Source organism: Calliphora vicina, chromosome 1, assembly GCF_958450345.1.
Source record: "Calliphora vicina chromosome 1, idCalVici1.1, whole genome shotgun sequence".
NCBI lineage: Eukaryota > Metazoa > Arthropoda > Insecta > Diptera > Calliphoridae > Calliphora > Calliphora vicina.
In genome coordinates this window covers 105,890,294-105,906,859 of record NC_088780.1, presented here as the reverse complement: position 1 = coordinate 105,906,859, position 16,566 = coordinate 105,890,294, and the positions used below count along the sequence as shown (strand labels likewise).

At 30.7% G+C, this 16,566-nt stretch overlaps 4 protein-coding genes across 4 annotated transcripts; all 4 read left to right on the top strand.

The window, feature by feature from the left end:
• The first annotated feature begins 97 nt into the window (after positions 1-97).
• Positions 98-1,590, top strand: nac (GDP-fucose transporter nac). Its single transcript, XM_065505394.1, has 4 exons — positions 98-251; positions 336-540; positions 647-1,165; positions 1,253-1,590. Exons 1-4 carry the CDS (start codon positions 166-168, stop codon positions 1,463-1,465), a joined length of 1,023 nt encoding a protein of 340 aa, XP_065361466.1. The 5' UTR covers positions 98-165; the 3' UTR covers positions 1,466-1,590.
• Positions 1,591-2,479: 889 nt separating this feature from the next.
• Positions 2,480-3,785, top strand: LOC135955084 (uncharacterized). Its single transcript, XM_065505383.1, has 4 exons — positions 2,480-2,999; positions 3,068-3,215; positions 3,276-3,486; positions 3,556-3,785. The coding sequence occupies exons 1-4, from the start codon at positions 2,495-2,497 to the stop codon at positions 3,772-3,774; spliced, it is 1,083 nt and encodes a 360-aa protein (XP_065361455.1). The 5' UTR covers positions 2,480-2,494; the 3' UTR covers positions 3,775-3,785.
• Positions 3,786-9,470: 5,685 nt separating this feature from the next.
• LOC135955075 (decapping nuclease DXO homolog) lies at positions 9,471-11,343 on the top strand. The gene is made up of 4 exons (XM_065505372.1): positions 9,471-10,054; positions 10,497-10,644; positions 10,719-10,923; positions 11,023-11,343. Exons 1-4 carry the CDS (start codon positions 9,529-9,531, stop codon positions 11,242-11,244), a joined length of 1,101 nt encoding a protein of 366 aa, XP_065361444.1. The 5' UTR covers positions 9,471-9,528; the 3' UTR covers positions 11,245-11,343.
• A 1,097-nt stretch (positions 11,344-12,440) lies between these two features.
• LOC135955066 (uncharacterized) lies at positions 12,441-16,096 on the top strand. The gene is made up of 4 exons (XM_065505361.1): positions 12,441-12,954; positions 15,274-15,421; positions 15,491-15,695; positions 15,754-16,096. Exons 1-4 carry the CDS (start codon positions 12,456-12,458, stop codon positions 15,970-15,972), a joined length of 1,071 nt encoding a protein of 356 aa, XP_065361433.1. The 5' UTR covers positions 12,441-12,455; the 3' UTR covers positions 15,973-16,096.
• Positions 16,097-16,566: the final 470 nt, after the last annotated feature.

The following is a 16,566-nucleotide window of genomic DNA, read 5'->3' as shown; positions in this document are numbered from 1 at the left end:
ATTTTTTTAGTATTACTCCAAAATAAAATGTAAACAAAAACACAACCTTAAATCAAAGTAGAAAAATCACTAAAAAAATCAAGATAAACTTTTAATAACTAAAGCAAAAAATATGGTTTAAATTTAATTAAGATACATAAATATAAAACTATAATTATTAGAAAAATGTATCAGAAATTGGAGGATCCCAAACAGCCCACAACTTTAGTGGGCAAATATATAAAAGTATTTCTAGTTGTAGCTCTATATTGGTATGTTAACTTCTTATTCATTTTGCGTCCGGTTGTTATCAGTAAATTTATTATGATACATGTGTCCCGTCTTCTAATTCCCAGGTGCATTTCTATTTTAACCGTTTTTGTAAATAAGCATTTACTTAGCAGCGATAGTGTCAAGCTGGAAGCTCCCTTATTTGTGACGTGGTTTCAGTGTGTTTTTAGTGCCCTAATATGTTTTGTTATGAGTCGTTTAGCTAAACAATATCCCAATGCTATTAGTTTTCCCGAGGGAAAACCATTGGATATTGACACTTTTCGAAAGGTGTGTGGAATGTGTAAAATTGTTAATGTTTTTTTTAGCAAATACAATATAACTATGTACAATAATTAACCATTTTTTCCATTTATCTCTTTGTTTACATTACAAGATATTACCTTTATCAATTTTATTTACCTTAATGGTAGGTACAAATAACCTCTGCCTGAAATATGTGGGAGTGGCATTTTACTATGTGGGCCGCTCTTTAACCACTGTCTTCAATGTGGTACTGACATATGTTTTGCTGAAACAGAAAACCAGTTTCGGCTGCATTATCTGTTGTGCTGGTATAGTGGCGGGTTTTATGTTGGGTGTGGATCAGGAATCTCTGACAGAGTCATTCTCTTGGCGCGGAACAGTATTTGGTGTTTTGGGTTCATTGGCTCTAGCTATGTATTCGATACATACAAAAAAGGCCTTGCAGCATGTTAATCAAGAAGTTTGGCTGTTAAGCTATTACAACAATTTATATTCATCGATTTTATTTCTGCCATTGATAATACTTAATGGAGAATTGGAGGCTATAATAACATATGAAAATATTTTTGAATTTTGGTTTGTATTAACCATGTTAATGGGTGGCATGTGCGGTTTTGCCATAGGCTTTGTAACAGCTCTACAAATAAAGGTAAGTTGTGCTACTATTAATTAAAGATATTCAAAAATATCATTAAGAAGACTTATTTGTTGGTATTGTATTTAATGTTTTGTTTAGGTTACTTCACCTTTGACACACAACATCTCGGGTACGGCTAAAGCTTGTGCCCAAACTGTGATAGCTACTCAGTGGTATAATGAAACTAAATCAATGTTATGGTGGACATCAAATATTGTAGTATTGGTGGCTAGTGGTGCTTATACCCGAGTCAAACAATTGGAAATGCAGCGGCAACACAATCGCACAAACGGTATTGCCCAAAAAGCCTGAATCATATTCTATGTTTTGTACATGTAATGAGTTTTATTTTAAGTGTATTTTTATTTTATTTATGACTTATCTGAAAATAATATTATGAAAGTTTTTAGAGTTTTTTTAAGCTAAATGAAAATAAATGGAATTTAAATAGAAACTATTGGGTCGCAACACTGCAACTGTAGAGATGGTGTTGATAAGGGCATCACTATATAAAATAGATAAACCCGGATAATTCCAGTGCGTAGATCCGGATGTATGTTGGGAGGGTCACCTTCAACATCCTCTTGATCTGCCTAGCTTATGACGGTGCAATCATATACAATTTGCAAAGTAGAAACAAGGTTCTCTAAGAGCTAGTCGGCAGCTATTGTAGGTGAGTGGTCAATTACGCTGAGTTCAGTGATACCCAGTGGATAAAGATGCTAAAATTCTGCTTTAAGGAATCACATCTACGTACATGTTCAGTAATTTGGATTCCACAAAGCAAAAAATACTATTGTTATTTATTTTTGGCACATATCCAAAACAGGGAATATGGCACATATCAAAAACGGGTGAAAATAAATAAATACGTGAAATTTACTTTCAATAAAATATATTATCAATTATTCACTTTTCTACTATTTTATATATTTTATTAAAAGAAACAAAAACGTTAATTTAAATTAATAACGAAATGTAAACATACTTTGACAGATAGAAGTGAAAAAACATATCGAGCAAAAAATAGTCAGCTGGCTTATTAACGTCAACTGTAGTAAATTCCCCTTGGCTGCGACTATTCTGAATATTATAATTATTCTTAATTTAGTTAAAAAGCACAATCCTAATAAATTTTATATTTTTGTCTATTTTTATACGGAAACAAAGCACTGTTTCACATTACCTTATTATATGCGACTTGCATTTGCGTCATGAACGATACTGCAAATTAAGTGATTCCCCCGTTTAACATTGCTACACAATGGTTTCTACTGTTTCTGTGTATAAATAAGCAGATAATGATTAGAGCCTCAATCATTGTAAAATAAATCGTTCGCTATGGAGAATGTTCCTACAAAATTTTTATATAAAGCTTCTTACAATGACTACAAGAATAAGTCAGTGCATTTTTCAAATACCCGCATTGCGGCCTATTTTGAAAGACAATGGGAAACAATTACAACAGGAGCCAGAATTCGTTATTTCATTAAACCACGAAATGAATTGTATCCAATAGATTTAAATGCTGGCTACCAAGAGTACCTCATGACATCATTGTACTCGAAACACGTTGATTTGTGTCTTAAATACGCAATGTCTGCCGAGGACTGTAAAATCAAAAATAGAACCAAGGTGTATACACGTTGCGGTACCCTTGTCAATATAATGGAATCGATTAGTAGCAAGAAAAGTAAAGAACTATCAATATGTGTAACACGTTATAATGGTAATATTTATATGACAACTGAAAATTCCAATGAGGGAGAAAAAACGCAAGGCGATTTGGAAGTACAATCTCCCATTGAGACACATCACAATCAATTGAAGCGATATTTATTTTCAGGTAAATTTCAAATAAAATTATACATCTGCACCTATACGAATTATTTACCATGTACAAATAATTTTCAGATTCACCATATAATCAGCCAAACATTACAAAGCCTTGGAATGAAAACATAGAATTACTTGCTGTTTTCCGAAGCAATTTGAATAAATATGATATTTTTTATTCCGGGCCGGTGCAAGCCATTATGGCTAAAGAACAATTTGATGATTTGTATGATAACAACAAACATTTATTGTATTATTTAATGTTTAATTTCTTCTATATTCTTAGCAACAACATGGATGAACTTAATAAATGTCGTTTTGTTTTAATTAAGCAAATGTGGAACGATTTGGAAAATGAAAAGCAAAATCGAAAATTTTTACGTTATCTTTTTATGGCACATTTAATTAAGGTTAATGACATTTTCGTGGGCTATAAAGACAAAAAAGGACTCGTTGAACACCCACTACAACATAGAATTGTATCAAAACTACCTAAAGTATGTACATAAATATCTTAACATTTTTATGAACGGATCTTAAGTTTTTTTTTTTATTTTAATTTGCAGCATTTCTTTAATAAGTTATCGATTGGTGAAGCATTTTTATTTGATTTTCTAGAACGTGTTGAGAAATTAATGTCCAATGTCAACTGTTTAAACACAGTATATGTGTTTAAAATAAAACGTAATATAAACTGCATTCGTTACCAAGTATATGAAGGAAAAACGGATAAGACATTTATTACAAAAGAGTATATAGACTACTGTCAAAATGAAAATAATTAACCCCCCTTATTTGTTAATCTCTGTAAAACATTTTCCTTTACTATTGTTTTATTTTTCTTATTTATTATAATGAAGTTTGATAAGTTTATTTGATACTTTTAAAACAATCATAGATAGAAAAGAACAAAAGGTGAAATTACAATTATTATAATGAAATAATTTTAATTTTATAAAAAAAATCATGTCAGAAATGATGACAATAATTTATCTAATATAAGGCATTTCATTGAAATAAAATGAATATGTTTTATATAATTTTAAAGTTTTAAACCAATAAAAAACACTTAGATTTTTTCTAATTCAAAGGAATGGGGAGGGAATAATATACAGTAAAATTTCCCGATGTGGATCCAACGTTAGAAGAGCTTTCACTTTTTCTTAGTAGGTACATATTATAAATTGCTCATATCGGGAGACTTTATTTAATACCCTCTATATTTTTGAATAGATATTTGTTTCATTTTATTTCATTTATTTGTAATACAAAGTCTAAAAAGCCCACAATAATTATATTACGTAGCAATTATGCCTGATATCATATAAAAATTCAATTATTTCGTGTAGCGGCATATTATATTACGTAGCGGCATAAATCAAGATCAACGAAACAGCTTGCATTTCAATAATTTGTTTGTTGTTGATAGCTCTCATAATTATAAGCACAAAAACGTTAAAATTTTTGTCCGCTCTCATATTTTAAGAGTTATAGGAATTTGTAGTATATACATATATAATAGTAAATTTCTCATATATTTGGAAAATTATCTTATCATTATGGGTATCATTGAATAGTGATTCAAAATACCTTTAATATGATATATAATATGGAACTGTTTATTAACATTGTGATCCAAAAATTCCTATTTGAATTTATATGGCAGTACTTCAGAAAAATATGATTTATAGAAAAAGTGATTTTAGCGAAGCCGGTGTTCACCTCAGAGGTTAAAGGCCTCTGGATGATCCGAAGGCCTGCAATACAGAAAATATGAGTATTAACAGAAAAAAAATTATAGAACAAAGGAAATTTTTTGCTTGAAAGGCAATTCCAACATTTTCAAACCATTGTAAAATATTAGAACACTAGCTTGACGCAGTGCGCGTCGCTACTCCTGACATAGTAAAATAAAAAATGTGAAAAAAATAAATGAATAATTAACACCGGAATTTAATTAATCAAGTATCTTATTATGAATAATGAGAAGTGAAAAGGAGGTAATGCGATTTAGTTTTTTGACTTTTCCTAAAATTTTATCTTTCTTAAAAAATGAGAAGTGAAAAGGAGGCTGTGTTTTTAGTTCTTCTAGTCTCTCCAAAAAATGTCTATTATTCAGAAAAATTAAAAGTGAAAAGAGGCAATATATTAACCCTGCATGCCCACTGTTAGTCGTTTCGACTAACATCATTGATTTTTCCTGTCCCAATTTTTTCTCTTTCTGTATCGTTCTCATTTTTTACGTTGAGAGATTGATTTAGTTGTGAGACTGCTGTCGATCAATACTAACTTGTTGTGTACCTCATTTAAGTGGTATGAATGTTTGTAAAAACAGCGTTGTCGTAACGACTAACATTGGTATTATTGCAATTTTTGTTTTCTTTAGAAAATGACTGCAACTGAAATATCTGATGATGAATTTTAAAGAATATTGGCTATATCCGATGATGATGAAGATTTTAGTACCTCCGAGAACGAATACGCGCCACGTTTAACTGAAGAAAGTTCTTCGGAAGATATAGTGGACAGTAACAATTATGAAAGCAGTGGTCACGATTTAGAAGACAGCGATGAATAACTAAGTGACATTATTGCTCAGGAGACGAAATACAGCTCCAAAAAAATTAAGAAAAGAAAAATTTGCGTGTTATGTTCCTATCAGAAACACAGCATCACAAAGACTGCATGCTCAACTGCAAAGCTCAACAAAGTTGAGCTTTGCGCCTTTTGTGCAAAACATTGAATTATAATGCCAGGAAGCATTTTAAGTTTTTAAATTTATTTCATTTATTTTTTTAAAAACTCCAAGTGATATTGCTAAGACTGAAGACGCCAATTGATTAAATTACAAATAAATCAAAAACCATAGCAAATATAAATGTTTTTAGTTTTTATATATAAAGAGGTATAGTATTGTGCGTTTTCAGTACTTTTTGAGAAGTAGGCGCATCGCCGGTTCAACAAAATCGATTTTTCGTGCATGTTAGTCGAATCAACTAACATTGGTCATAACGCATAAAAAATATAATTTGGCATGCAGGGTTAAAAACATAAAATTTCCTAATTTTTGAATTATTTTTTTTCCACAAACCATCTACTGAAAATTTCGAATTGAATAAAAATCAGCCAAATCGCTTCAGCCATTCTCAATGATGCCATTACATACATGAACCATTTAATTTTTATATATATATATAGATTATGAGATGATAGGAGACCTTGTGAATTGCCCAATTGTATATTATACAAGTCATTTATAAGTGGTCACTGGTTATAATTCTATTGCTGTGTTTGGGGTCATTGTCTTGCTAGAATCTCCAAACTAGGGGCACATACTCCTCAGCGTATGATTACGTATGAATCCGATATTATATCGAATAAAACAGATCTGAATCCGATATTATATTTTAGGATTTGCTGTGATCCACCATAATCCAAATATGACATTGTTATTTATGTACTTGTAGTACAGTCTCTTGCCCTCTTACAAACGTTCTCCCATTACAGCTTCTTAAATTTTATTTGGATTAATCCGAAGAGGGAAAAGTATTTCATTTCAGTTTTAGAAATAAGAGCTTTTTTGCGAGCCGATGGCAACCAAGACCTGAATCATCTGCACTGCGGATAACAGTTCGAAAACTAATTTCCTATTTTACATTATAGATTTTTTGGAATTTCTTAAACTGTGTTGCTATTAAAGTATCTTGTCTAGTTGTAGTTTTCCGAGGTATTTATCAAATATAGTTTTTTCTTCAACGCAGCACTAAAGGCATATTAACGTATTAATACGCCTTGGCAGTACTTGTATGCGGCGTACAATAAAGAAACGATTTGCGTTTTTCATGATTGTTTTTGACCAAAGTAAATTAATAAAGTAGCGACAGTACTACAACAAATACAACATTTACAAAAACCACAAGGAATTTTGCAAGGCGTATTAACAAGGTGAGTGCGTCCCGGCAACAAATACAACAATGCAAAAACAACAGGCAATTTGTTTTTGTTAAAATGTACTGTAAATGTCAAAATCAGGGCGAATTAAAATATTACTATGTTATTTACAATAACAAATGTAAACATAAACAAAGTTTGACATATAGTGTACATAAAACCACAGCGAATTAAGAAACAGCTGATTTTATGCACTCACCAAGGTGCATTTAATAAGGTGCCATCGGCAGCACAGCTGATTATAGAAATAGTACGCACAAATGTCAAACTACATCTATAAAAAATATTCGCCCGTACGTCCGTATGTCAAACTCTATATATAAAAAATAAGTGAATTCGCCTGTATTTATTTCAATTCGCCACTGCTGTCACCTTATTAAATACGCCTTGGCACTCACCTTGTTAATACGCCTTGGAATTTTGTTTTTGGTTTAAGGCAAAGTAAATTAATAAAGTAGCGACAGTACTACAACAAATACAACATTTACAAAAACCACAAGCAATTTTGTTTTTGGTTTAAGGTCTGAGCTGTCAAAGTTGCCTGTTGTTGTTTTTGCTTTTGGGCTTGTTGTATTTTTCGCCACAACAACCACAAGTGAATTGACAGATCAGACCAAAGTAAAAAAAATAGTCAGCTGTTCTACTGAGTCTACTTTATTAATTTACTTTGGTTTAAGGTCTGAGCTGTCAAAGTTGCCTGTTGTTGTTTTTGCTTTTGGGCTTGTTGTATTTTTCGCCCCAACAACCACAAGTGAATTGACAGTTCAGACCAAAGTAAAAAAAATAGTCAGCTGTTCTACTGAGTCTACTTTATTAATTTACTTTGTTTTTGACAAAGTAAATTAATAAAGTAGACTCAGTAGCAAGGTGCATTTATTAAGGTGCCATCGACAGCACAGCTGATTATAGAAATAGCACGCACAAATGTCAAACTACATATATAAAAAATATCCGCTAGTACGCCCGTATGTCAAACTCTATATATAAAAAATAAATGAATTCGCCTGTATTTATTTCAATTCGCCACTGCTGTCACCTTGTTAAATACGCCTTGCTCAGTAGCAAAGTAAATGAATAAAGTAGCGACCAAGGTGCATTTAATAAGGTGCCATCGGCAGCACAGCTGGTTATAGAAATAGCACGCACAAATGTCAAACTACATATATAAAAAATATCCGCCCGTACGCCCGTATGTCAAACTCTATATATAAAAAATAAGTGAATTCGCCTGTATTTATTTCAATTCGCCACTGCTGTCACCTTGTTAAATACGCCTTGTGTATGGGCATGAGAATTTTTGACAACTAAAAAACGCTTGCCGCCCGTGTTTAGGTATGCCAGTTAGTATATTTTATTTATTGTATTTAGTTCTTCTTTTTATTTTTATTGTAATAAATTCAACACGATTACTTATTTATATCCCTTACACTACTTTTACACAAACAAGTAAATTGTTACTAGTTGGGAATACGTTCGTGAACATTTTGAAGAATAAGAAAGTACACACAATTTGAGAAATAATAGCAAATAAAACTTTATAATTTGTACATACATACGGTTTTTATAAAAAGCTGGTGAAAGAAAAAGTTCGAACGTCATATACATAAATTGTTGGAATAATAAACTTGTTCTTATTTCCAGAGTTGAAAGACTCCAAAATTTCGGATTCCTTTAGAATTTTTTTCTTTGTAGACTGATTTAAAATCTAGGGTGTGTCGGATGACTGCTTCGCTGAGTAGTATTTCCGTTTGTAGTCGCTCTTAGGCCTGATGGAAGGTTTTTTAACTCTGGCGTACATCGAATGCTGCCTTCGCTTAGTATTTTCTGGTGGCATGAGTTTTAGTAACTATTTTTGGATTTCGAAAATTAAAAGTTCTTGTTTATATTTTATATTTCATGTTACTTGACACCTGGGCTTTATTTTGCTATATGTATCTTGAATTCCACCAAAGAACATAAAAAACACAAGTTTTTGACCTTGGGTCTTCGGATTTTGATCATATTTGGTAAACACATACATATGTACGAGATTTTATTTCATTTGAATTATGTCCACTTAGGAAAACATACATAATAAGAAAAAGTAGGTATTTGTTATCAAAAATGCACTTATGATGGAAATATAATTTATAATTTTTTAAATACATAATGAGTAAATATTTATTTTTTTCCAGTCGAATTCAGGAAAATTTATTCAGCCTCATATAAGACGTTGGCATTTTACACCATAGACAGTTTAGTACTAGATTAAAGATAACATCTTAGATCAATAAAATCTGATATCAGCTTCATAAAATACGAATATTTAAACCTATGTATGTTTAAATATTGTGTATGTATTTATAAAAATCTGTAATAAAATCGATAGTTTTTTTGAAATTAAAAGAAATAAACATGATTATGTACAAATGACTGTAAAGATTATTTGTTTACGGAATATGATCAAAATCAAAAGACCCATGGTCAATTTGTTTGTGATGTCTCATGGAATTTATATAGTCTGAATTTTGTTAAACCAAGAAGATAAAGTGATAACACAAAAAGAATACAGTCTTCTACAAACTTTATCACATCACAAAAATTTAACGATGAATAAACAAAATACGAAGAAAAAAATAACATTTTCGTACAAAATAACTCCAAGAACTTTAAAAACCTATGAACAGAAGGAAGTGTATTTTACAATACCTCGTTTGGTAGCCTATTACGATTATAATTATAACAAAATCACACCTGCCAAGCGAATTAAGTTCTTTAAAAGTCCAACTTCTGATCAATATCCAATCGATCTAAATGCTGGTTTTGAAACTTGTATAAGACGTAAGTCTGATATGTATTCATTAGCCATCGATTTATCACTTAAATATGACATGACATCTGCTTCCGAATGTGATGGTCTTGACAGTATAGAGAAAATAAAAGTAATTACAAGACGTGGTACTTTAGTCCATATAATGGAATCATATTATATTAAGACATACGATAAGTTGACTATACGGGTATCACGTTATAACGGCAATTTATATATGTTAATGGAAGAATTATATGATCCATTAAATATATTGAAACCGGTTAATACACATCATGGCCAATTGGAAAAACTGTTATTTACTGGTATGTATGCATTATATTTATGGAAACGTTGATAAAGACACTTTAATTAGGATGTAAATGAAAATTTATAAAGTTTTAAGTTTACAATGGAAATAAAGTGAGAAATTTAATTTGTTTTATAAAAAAAAAAACTAGTAAATATTTGATCAGATTTTGCCTATTTTCAATACCAATGTGCTGTTTTTCTATAGCGAACGAGTGCTATGAGTGGACGTTTTACATGTATTTTGTTTTTGTTACAATAACAAAATACATGTTAAATTAAATTGCTATAGAAAAACAGCACACAAATTTATGTAATAATCAATTTGAAAACTATGAAAACATTCCAAATCCGAAAAATACTGTAATTTTCTTGATTGAATCTTAAAATTTTAGAAATTTTTTATAATTTAGAAATTTCTATTCATAATAACATACCTATGTTTGTATATCTTTTTAGATTCACCCGATAAGCCACCAAAAATTAATGAATCATATGATGCAAATATTGCACTATATGGAGTACATAGAAGTAACTTTGGTAAATATGATATTATTTACTCGGGCGAAATACAAGGAATCGATTCCAATGAAGAAATCAAAGATTTGTAAATATTATTTATTAGCTCAATAGAAATTCACAGTTTTTAATACAAATATGTATTATTTCTTTAAAATTTAGTGATGATTTGGATGCTATCAATGAATGTCGTTTCGTTTTCGGCAAGCAAATGTGGAAATCATTGAAATACAATGATGACAAGTATTTAATGTTTTGGCTGCAGTCGTATTTAGCTAATGTTAAAGATATTTATATTGGCTATAAAAGCTGTAAAGGAATTATATCAGAACCCATTGAATATAAAAATCCAAGAGATTTGCCCAAGGTAAACTTTTTAAATATACATACTACAATCATATATTTGACCATATAAACATACATGTAAGTATTAAGAACACACTTTAAAATGTATAATTTTTCGCAGAATCGCTTTTGGAAGCCCTCGATTTGTACCGGTTTTTTATATGACTTTTTGCAAAATGTAGAAAAACGCATGTCTTCTGTCAACTGTTTAAACACTGTGTATTTGTTTCACTATAATTGGGAAGAAAAAATCTTCAGCTATGAAATGTTCAATGGTAAAAGCGATAAAACTTTTATATCTAAAGAGTACATGGAATATTGTATGAAAATTACAAAAGTTTAATTTAATTTTATATATTCACATATGTATGTATGTACGTATAGTCTTTATGTTTTATTACTATAATTATGTAAACAAATAAATTAAGAAATTACTAGAAAACTGCTGTTATTAAATTTAAAATACTTTGCGACTAATATTAATATGGACTGAACCAAGGCGTATTTAACAAGGTGACAGCAGTGGCGAATTGAAATAAATACAGGCGAATTCACTTATTTTTTATATATAGAGTTTGACATACGGGCGTACAGGCGAATATTTTTTATATATGTAGTTTGACATTTGTGCGTACTATTTCTATAATCAGCTGTGCTGCCGATGGCACCTTATTAAATGCACCTTGGACTGAACTTTGGTCTGAACTGTCAATTCACTTGTGGTTTTTGTAAATGTTGTATTTGTTGTAGTACTGTCGCTACTTTATTAATTTACTTTGGCACTCACCTTGTTAATACGCCTTGGAGTCTACTTTATTAATTTACTTTGTTTCAAACTCATTGTTTATTGACCCTATGTCTCCACGTAGCAATATTTATTGCTGCAATTGTCAAATTTGATTGCGTCAATGAAATTTGCGAGTGTAGACCGCAAATTGCCATATGTAGCAATCCATTGCGCAATGATTGCTCTGCTGATTGTCTGAGCAATTATTGCTAAGCAATAAGCTGTCAGTTCAGTTGTCATTAATGTAAAATTTCTTCTTTCTATGATTCGATGCGATTAATTCATCCATATTTAATTTATTTAAGAACCAAAACAAACAAAAAAACAAAGAAATTAATGAAAAAATCATTTAACGTAAAATAAACCATAGTTTTTCATAGAACTTCTCGCTTTGAAAATTTTGTATTTGTGACGAACGTTTTCTCCACCTAAAGCAATCAGCAATCACTCTGCTGTTGCTCTGCCGACGTTATTGCTTGAGCTTAGCAATAAAAATTGCTACGTGGAGACCTAGGGTGAAAAACAGTCAGCTGGCGTTATGCTGCCACCTGGTTAAATATACCTTGCTTTGAGCCAGACGACGTGATACTCGTTAATTTAATTTCAAAATAGGGGAATTACCTTTAAAATTAATGGTATGTATATATAACATACCAGTATGATACAATTTATTTTTGTAGTACATTGTTGGCTTCTATCAATATCAGAGATAAGAAAGTTGTTCTTAATATAAAATAAAACAATAAATAAAATTTTAATATAATAAAATGTTTTTATATAAATTAACTCCGCAATCTTTAAGCAAATATAAAGAGAAAAGTGTTTTTTTGTCAAAGCCCAAATTGGTTGATCTCTACGATTATAATTATGAGAAAGTTACAAAGGCCAAGAGGATTAAATATTTGAAAACACCAAAATCGGATGTATATCCAATCGACTTAAATGATGGCTTTGAAAAATATATAATTCGTAACTCTTCTATGTATTCAAGATACATCGAGTTATCACTTAAATATGACATGACCTCTGCTGCCGAACGTGATGGTGATGAAAATATTGAAAAAACAAAAGTAATTACAAGACGTGGTACCTTAGCCCATATAATGGAATCATATTATAATAAGAGACATTACGATGACTTAAATATACGGGTATCACGTTATAATGGAAATATATATATGGTAATGGAGGAAGAAGATGAGTCATTATGTGAGCTGAAAGCAGTTCAAACACATCATGCCCGATTGGAGAAACTGTTATTTACTGGTATGTACTAAATTAATTTCAGAATTTTTAATTTCATACAGTTACAAAAATTTTCACTAAAAATATAAATAATAATTATATGTAGGTATATAATTGTATGTACAACTAGTATGTATATGTATATATAACATACTAGCTGACCCGGCAAACGTTGTTCTGCCATAGCACACACAAAGTTTGAAGACTCCCACTATAATAGTACTCCACATATGCAATAATAAATTGTTACTTTGTATGGGAGGTGCCATGCCCATTGTTCCTATATAGGTCAATTGTTAATCTAAACCATCCAGGGACCCACTCAAACACACACAACAAATTTCATCGAAACCGGCCCAGCCGTTAAGGAGGAGTTTAGTTACTAACACACGTACAGAAGAATTATATCCCAGCGGGAAAAAATGATAGGACTTCAATTTGTAGGCCTTCTAAAAGGCATACTTACACATTCTAAAAGATCCGATACTCATTCCACCCTGCCTGCTCTTAGAAGGTGTTCAAGAAGCCCTATGAATCCCCTTCTAATAACAAGTGAGCTTGTTGGCTGCCAACAGCCCATCATAAGTAGGCCTTCTCTCAGCCCTCTAACAGCAGCGAGTATGCAAGGCCTTGGCTCGCAATGACACGCCGTGTAAAATTGAAATGATTTTGCAATGCGGCAAAATGATTTTGCAAGTCCTTGTGTCTGCAAAATGAGGCATTTAGGAAGGCCTCTTTACTGCATCTTTTTCCCGCTGGGATATATAAAGAAGGTACACATATACATATATAGTGTATATTTTAAAATATACACTATATATGTATATGTGTACCTTCTTATTATTTATTTATTATTATTTATTTATAGCCATAGCAATTGCTATGACAATAAATAAATAACGTCTGTATCAGAATTCAACCAAACGTAGCACAGTGTGGTCAATCGAAAAAAAGTGCTAATAAATCTGGAACAAACTACTAGTCCAACTGAAAAACATCGATTTTATAAAAATTTAATTTGTTACCACCCTGATTGCAAAGTCAAAGTTTACCTCCACTGGTGGTCAAAGTCTACCTCCACTGGTGGTCAGATTTCATTTAGAGAAACTTTGTTGTAGCGCAAGTGAGAAATTCCTGTTTATTTCACTAAGTCATCTCTTACACATACATACATATTTTAACTTAATTAGCACCAAAGCCCCAAAAATGCAAGCACTTGATCATTTTGTTGGAATTTGACTTGAATGCAAATATCTACCTATAATTTTTTAAACTTGAAAAATATTGGAAAAAATTCAATATTTTTCAAACAAAAAATCATATGGCTTGAATTTATGATTCCTTTTTACTACCAAATACATACTATTGATACAAAGTGTAATACAACTATAATTCAATTGCTTGACTGTAATTCAATTCTTGAATTACACATGCTTTCAACTTGAATTCCAGTAAAAATGCCTATTGGGAAGTGTAAATTTTTAAATTTTCGTTTTTCATCTCGACTCAATTTAGTTTTTTTTTTAAATATCTTCGGTAATGTTGACCAAATATTTTCCAAACAATTCCTCTCTTTTATTTTATAATAATGGCTAATACGAAAATTTTTAAATCGATCCACCCTACTTCAGGCATTGGTCGAAAATAGTGATTTTTTTTAAAATCGGTTTTTTTAATTTGTTTTAAATTATATTAAACATATTTATTATAACTAATCTGACTTTTTATTTGGTTCCCGCCTGATCAAAAACGTGGACAGGGGAGCAGCTTGCTTTAAAGTATTGGCATGAACAATTTTGAGGAATGCAAATGAGAGTTGACTGAAAAGTATGGCAATGTTAACAAAATTGACATTTCATAATCCAGTAATGAGGAACACAATCATTTGTTAAAATCTGCCTATATTTGTTTCGGGTTTAACTTAACAGCGTGTTAAGCTAAGTTTAACTGACAAGTGAAAAAGAAACATTTTAGTTTTAGCAAGGTTTAAACAAAGAATATGGATTAATTATCTTTATCCCAAAAACTAGCTATTAAGATAAATAACTTAACCTAATTCTCTCAAACTCTGGTTATCGTTTTTCGTTACGATATACTTTCATATATAATATAATTTTTGTATGAGAACTGTTAGTATATCGTCACGATAAAAGTTAAAATCTTTCCATCGATTAAAATTTAAAAGTTTCGGTTTGTTGGAGATTGGTCTGAATAATAAATTCGTTTCTGAAAAAAATTTAAGTCCGACTGTAATGATTTTCATGATCTTAAAAAAAATCACTGGTGGTTACTCACTTTTGATTCTGTGTGTATATGTAATATTTTTTAATATCTTTTCAGATTCACCCGATAAGCCACCAAAAATAGATGAACCATGTGATGAAAACATTCAACTAATTGGAATACATAGAAGTAACTTTGGGAAATATGATATTATTTACTCAGGCGAAATACAAGGAATCGATTCCAATGAAGAAATCAAAGATTTGTGAATATTATATATTAGCTCAATAGAAAAATCGTTTTACTAACAATTATTATTATCTTTAATATATAGTGATGATTTCGATGCTCTCAATAATTGTCGTTTTGTCTACTCCAAGCAAATGTGGACAACATTAAAAAATAAAGACAACAAATATTTAAAGTTTTGGCTGCAATCATATTTAGCTAATGTTCAGGATGTTTATATTGGCTATAAATCCCGAAATGGAATTATAGTAGAACCTATAGAACGAAAAGCCGTATCAGATATACCCAAGGTAAAATTTGAGTTGTATATGTGACAAGAGTAAATTAGAAAACTTAAAATCTTTTCAGAATCGTTTTTGGCAGCCCCCGATTTGTACAGGATTTTTATATGATTTTTTGCAAAATGTAGAAAAACTCATGTCTTCAGTCAACTGCTTAAACACAGTCTATTTGATTCAATATGATCATGAAAACAAAAGCTTCAGTTATGAAATATTTAAAGGTGAAACTGATAAAACTTTTATATCTAAAGAGTATATGAAATATTGCATGGAAAAGTCTGCATAATTCAGACTATAAACTGTACAATTTATTATTTTTAATAAAATTTTAAATTATAAAACTTGTTTTCAAAATAATTACATAAATACGCTCATATGCTGCAACGGCGTCATAACTCAAAAAAATTAAATTTCCTGGAGTCGCATTTTTAGTTTTTAAATCCATATACATATTCAAGGCGTATTAACAAGGTGAGTGCGTCCCGGCAACAAATACAACAATGCAAAAACAACAGGCAATTTGTTTTTGTTAAAATGTACGGTAAATGTCAAAATTAGGGCGAATTAAAATATTACTATCAAGGCCAAGGCGTATTTAACAAGGTGACAGCAGTGGCGAATTGAAATAAATACAGGCGAATTCACTTATTTTTTATATATAGAGTTTGACATACGGACGTACGGGCGAATATTTTTTATATATGTAGTTTGACATTTGTGCGTGCTATTTCTATAATCAGCTGTGCTGCCGATGGCACCTTATTAAATGCACCTTGATCAAGGCGTATTAACAAGGTGAGTGCCAAGGTGCATTTAATAAGGTGCCATCGGCAGCACAGCTGATTATAGAAATAGTACGCACAAATGTTAAACTACATAT

Bases quoted from the DNA above. Each gene is read 5' to 3' on its own strand.
- nac (XM_065505394.1), top strand. From the start codon at position 166: ATGTATCAGAAATTGGAGGATCCCAAACAGCCCACAACTTTAGTGGGC. The intron at 252-335 runs GTATGTTAACTT...TCTAATTCCCAG, and splicing joins CTAGTTGTAGCTCTATATTG to GTGCATTTCTATTTTAACCG. The intron at 1,166-1,252 runs GTAAGTTGTGCT...TGTTTTGTTTAG, and splicing joins TAACAGCTCTACAAATAAAG to GTTACTTCACCTTTGACACA.
- LOC135955084 (XM_065505383.1), top strand. From the start codon at position 2,495: ATGGAGAATGTTCCTACAAAATTTTTATATAAAGCTTCTTACAATGAC. The intron at 3,000-3,067 runs GTAAATTTCAAA...AATAATTTTCAG, and splicing joins GAAGCGATATTTATTTTCAG to ATTCACCATATAATCAGCCA. The intron at 3,487-3,555 runs GTATGTACATAA...TTTAATTTGCAG, and splicing joins TTGTATCAAAACTACCTAAA to CATTTCTTTAATAAGTTATC.
- LOC135955075 (XM_065505372.1), top strand. From the start codon at position 9,529: ATGAATAAACAAAATACGAAGAAAAAAATAACATTTTCGTACAAAATA. The intron at 10,055-10,496 runs GTATGTATGCAT...ATATCTTTTTAG, and splicing joins GGAAAAACTGTTATTTACTG to ATTCACCCGATAAGCCACCA. The intron at 10,645-10,718 runs GTAAATATTATT...TTTAAAATTTAG, and splicing joins AATGAAGAAATCAAAGATTT to TGATGATTTGGATGCTATCA.
- LOC135955066 (XM_065505361.1), top strand. From the start codon at position 12,456: ATGTTTTTATATAAATTAACTCCGCAATCTTTAAGCAAATATAAAGAG. The intron at 15,422-15,490 runs GTGAATATTATA...TTTAATATATAG, and splicing joins AATGAAGAAATCAAAGATTT to TGATGATTTCGATGCTCTCA. The intron at 15,696-15,753 runs GTAAAATTTGAG...AAATCTTTTCAG, and splicing joins CCGTATCAGATATACCCAAG to AATCGTTTTTGGCAGCCCCC.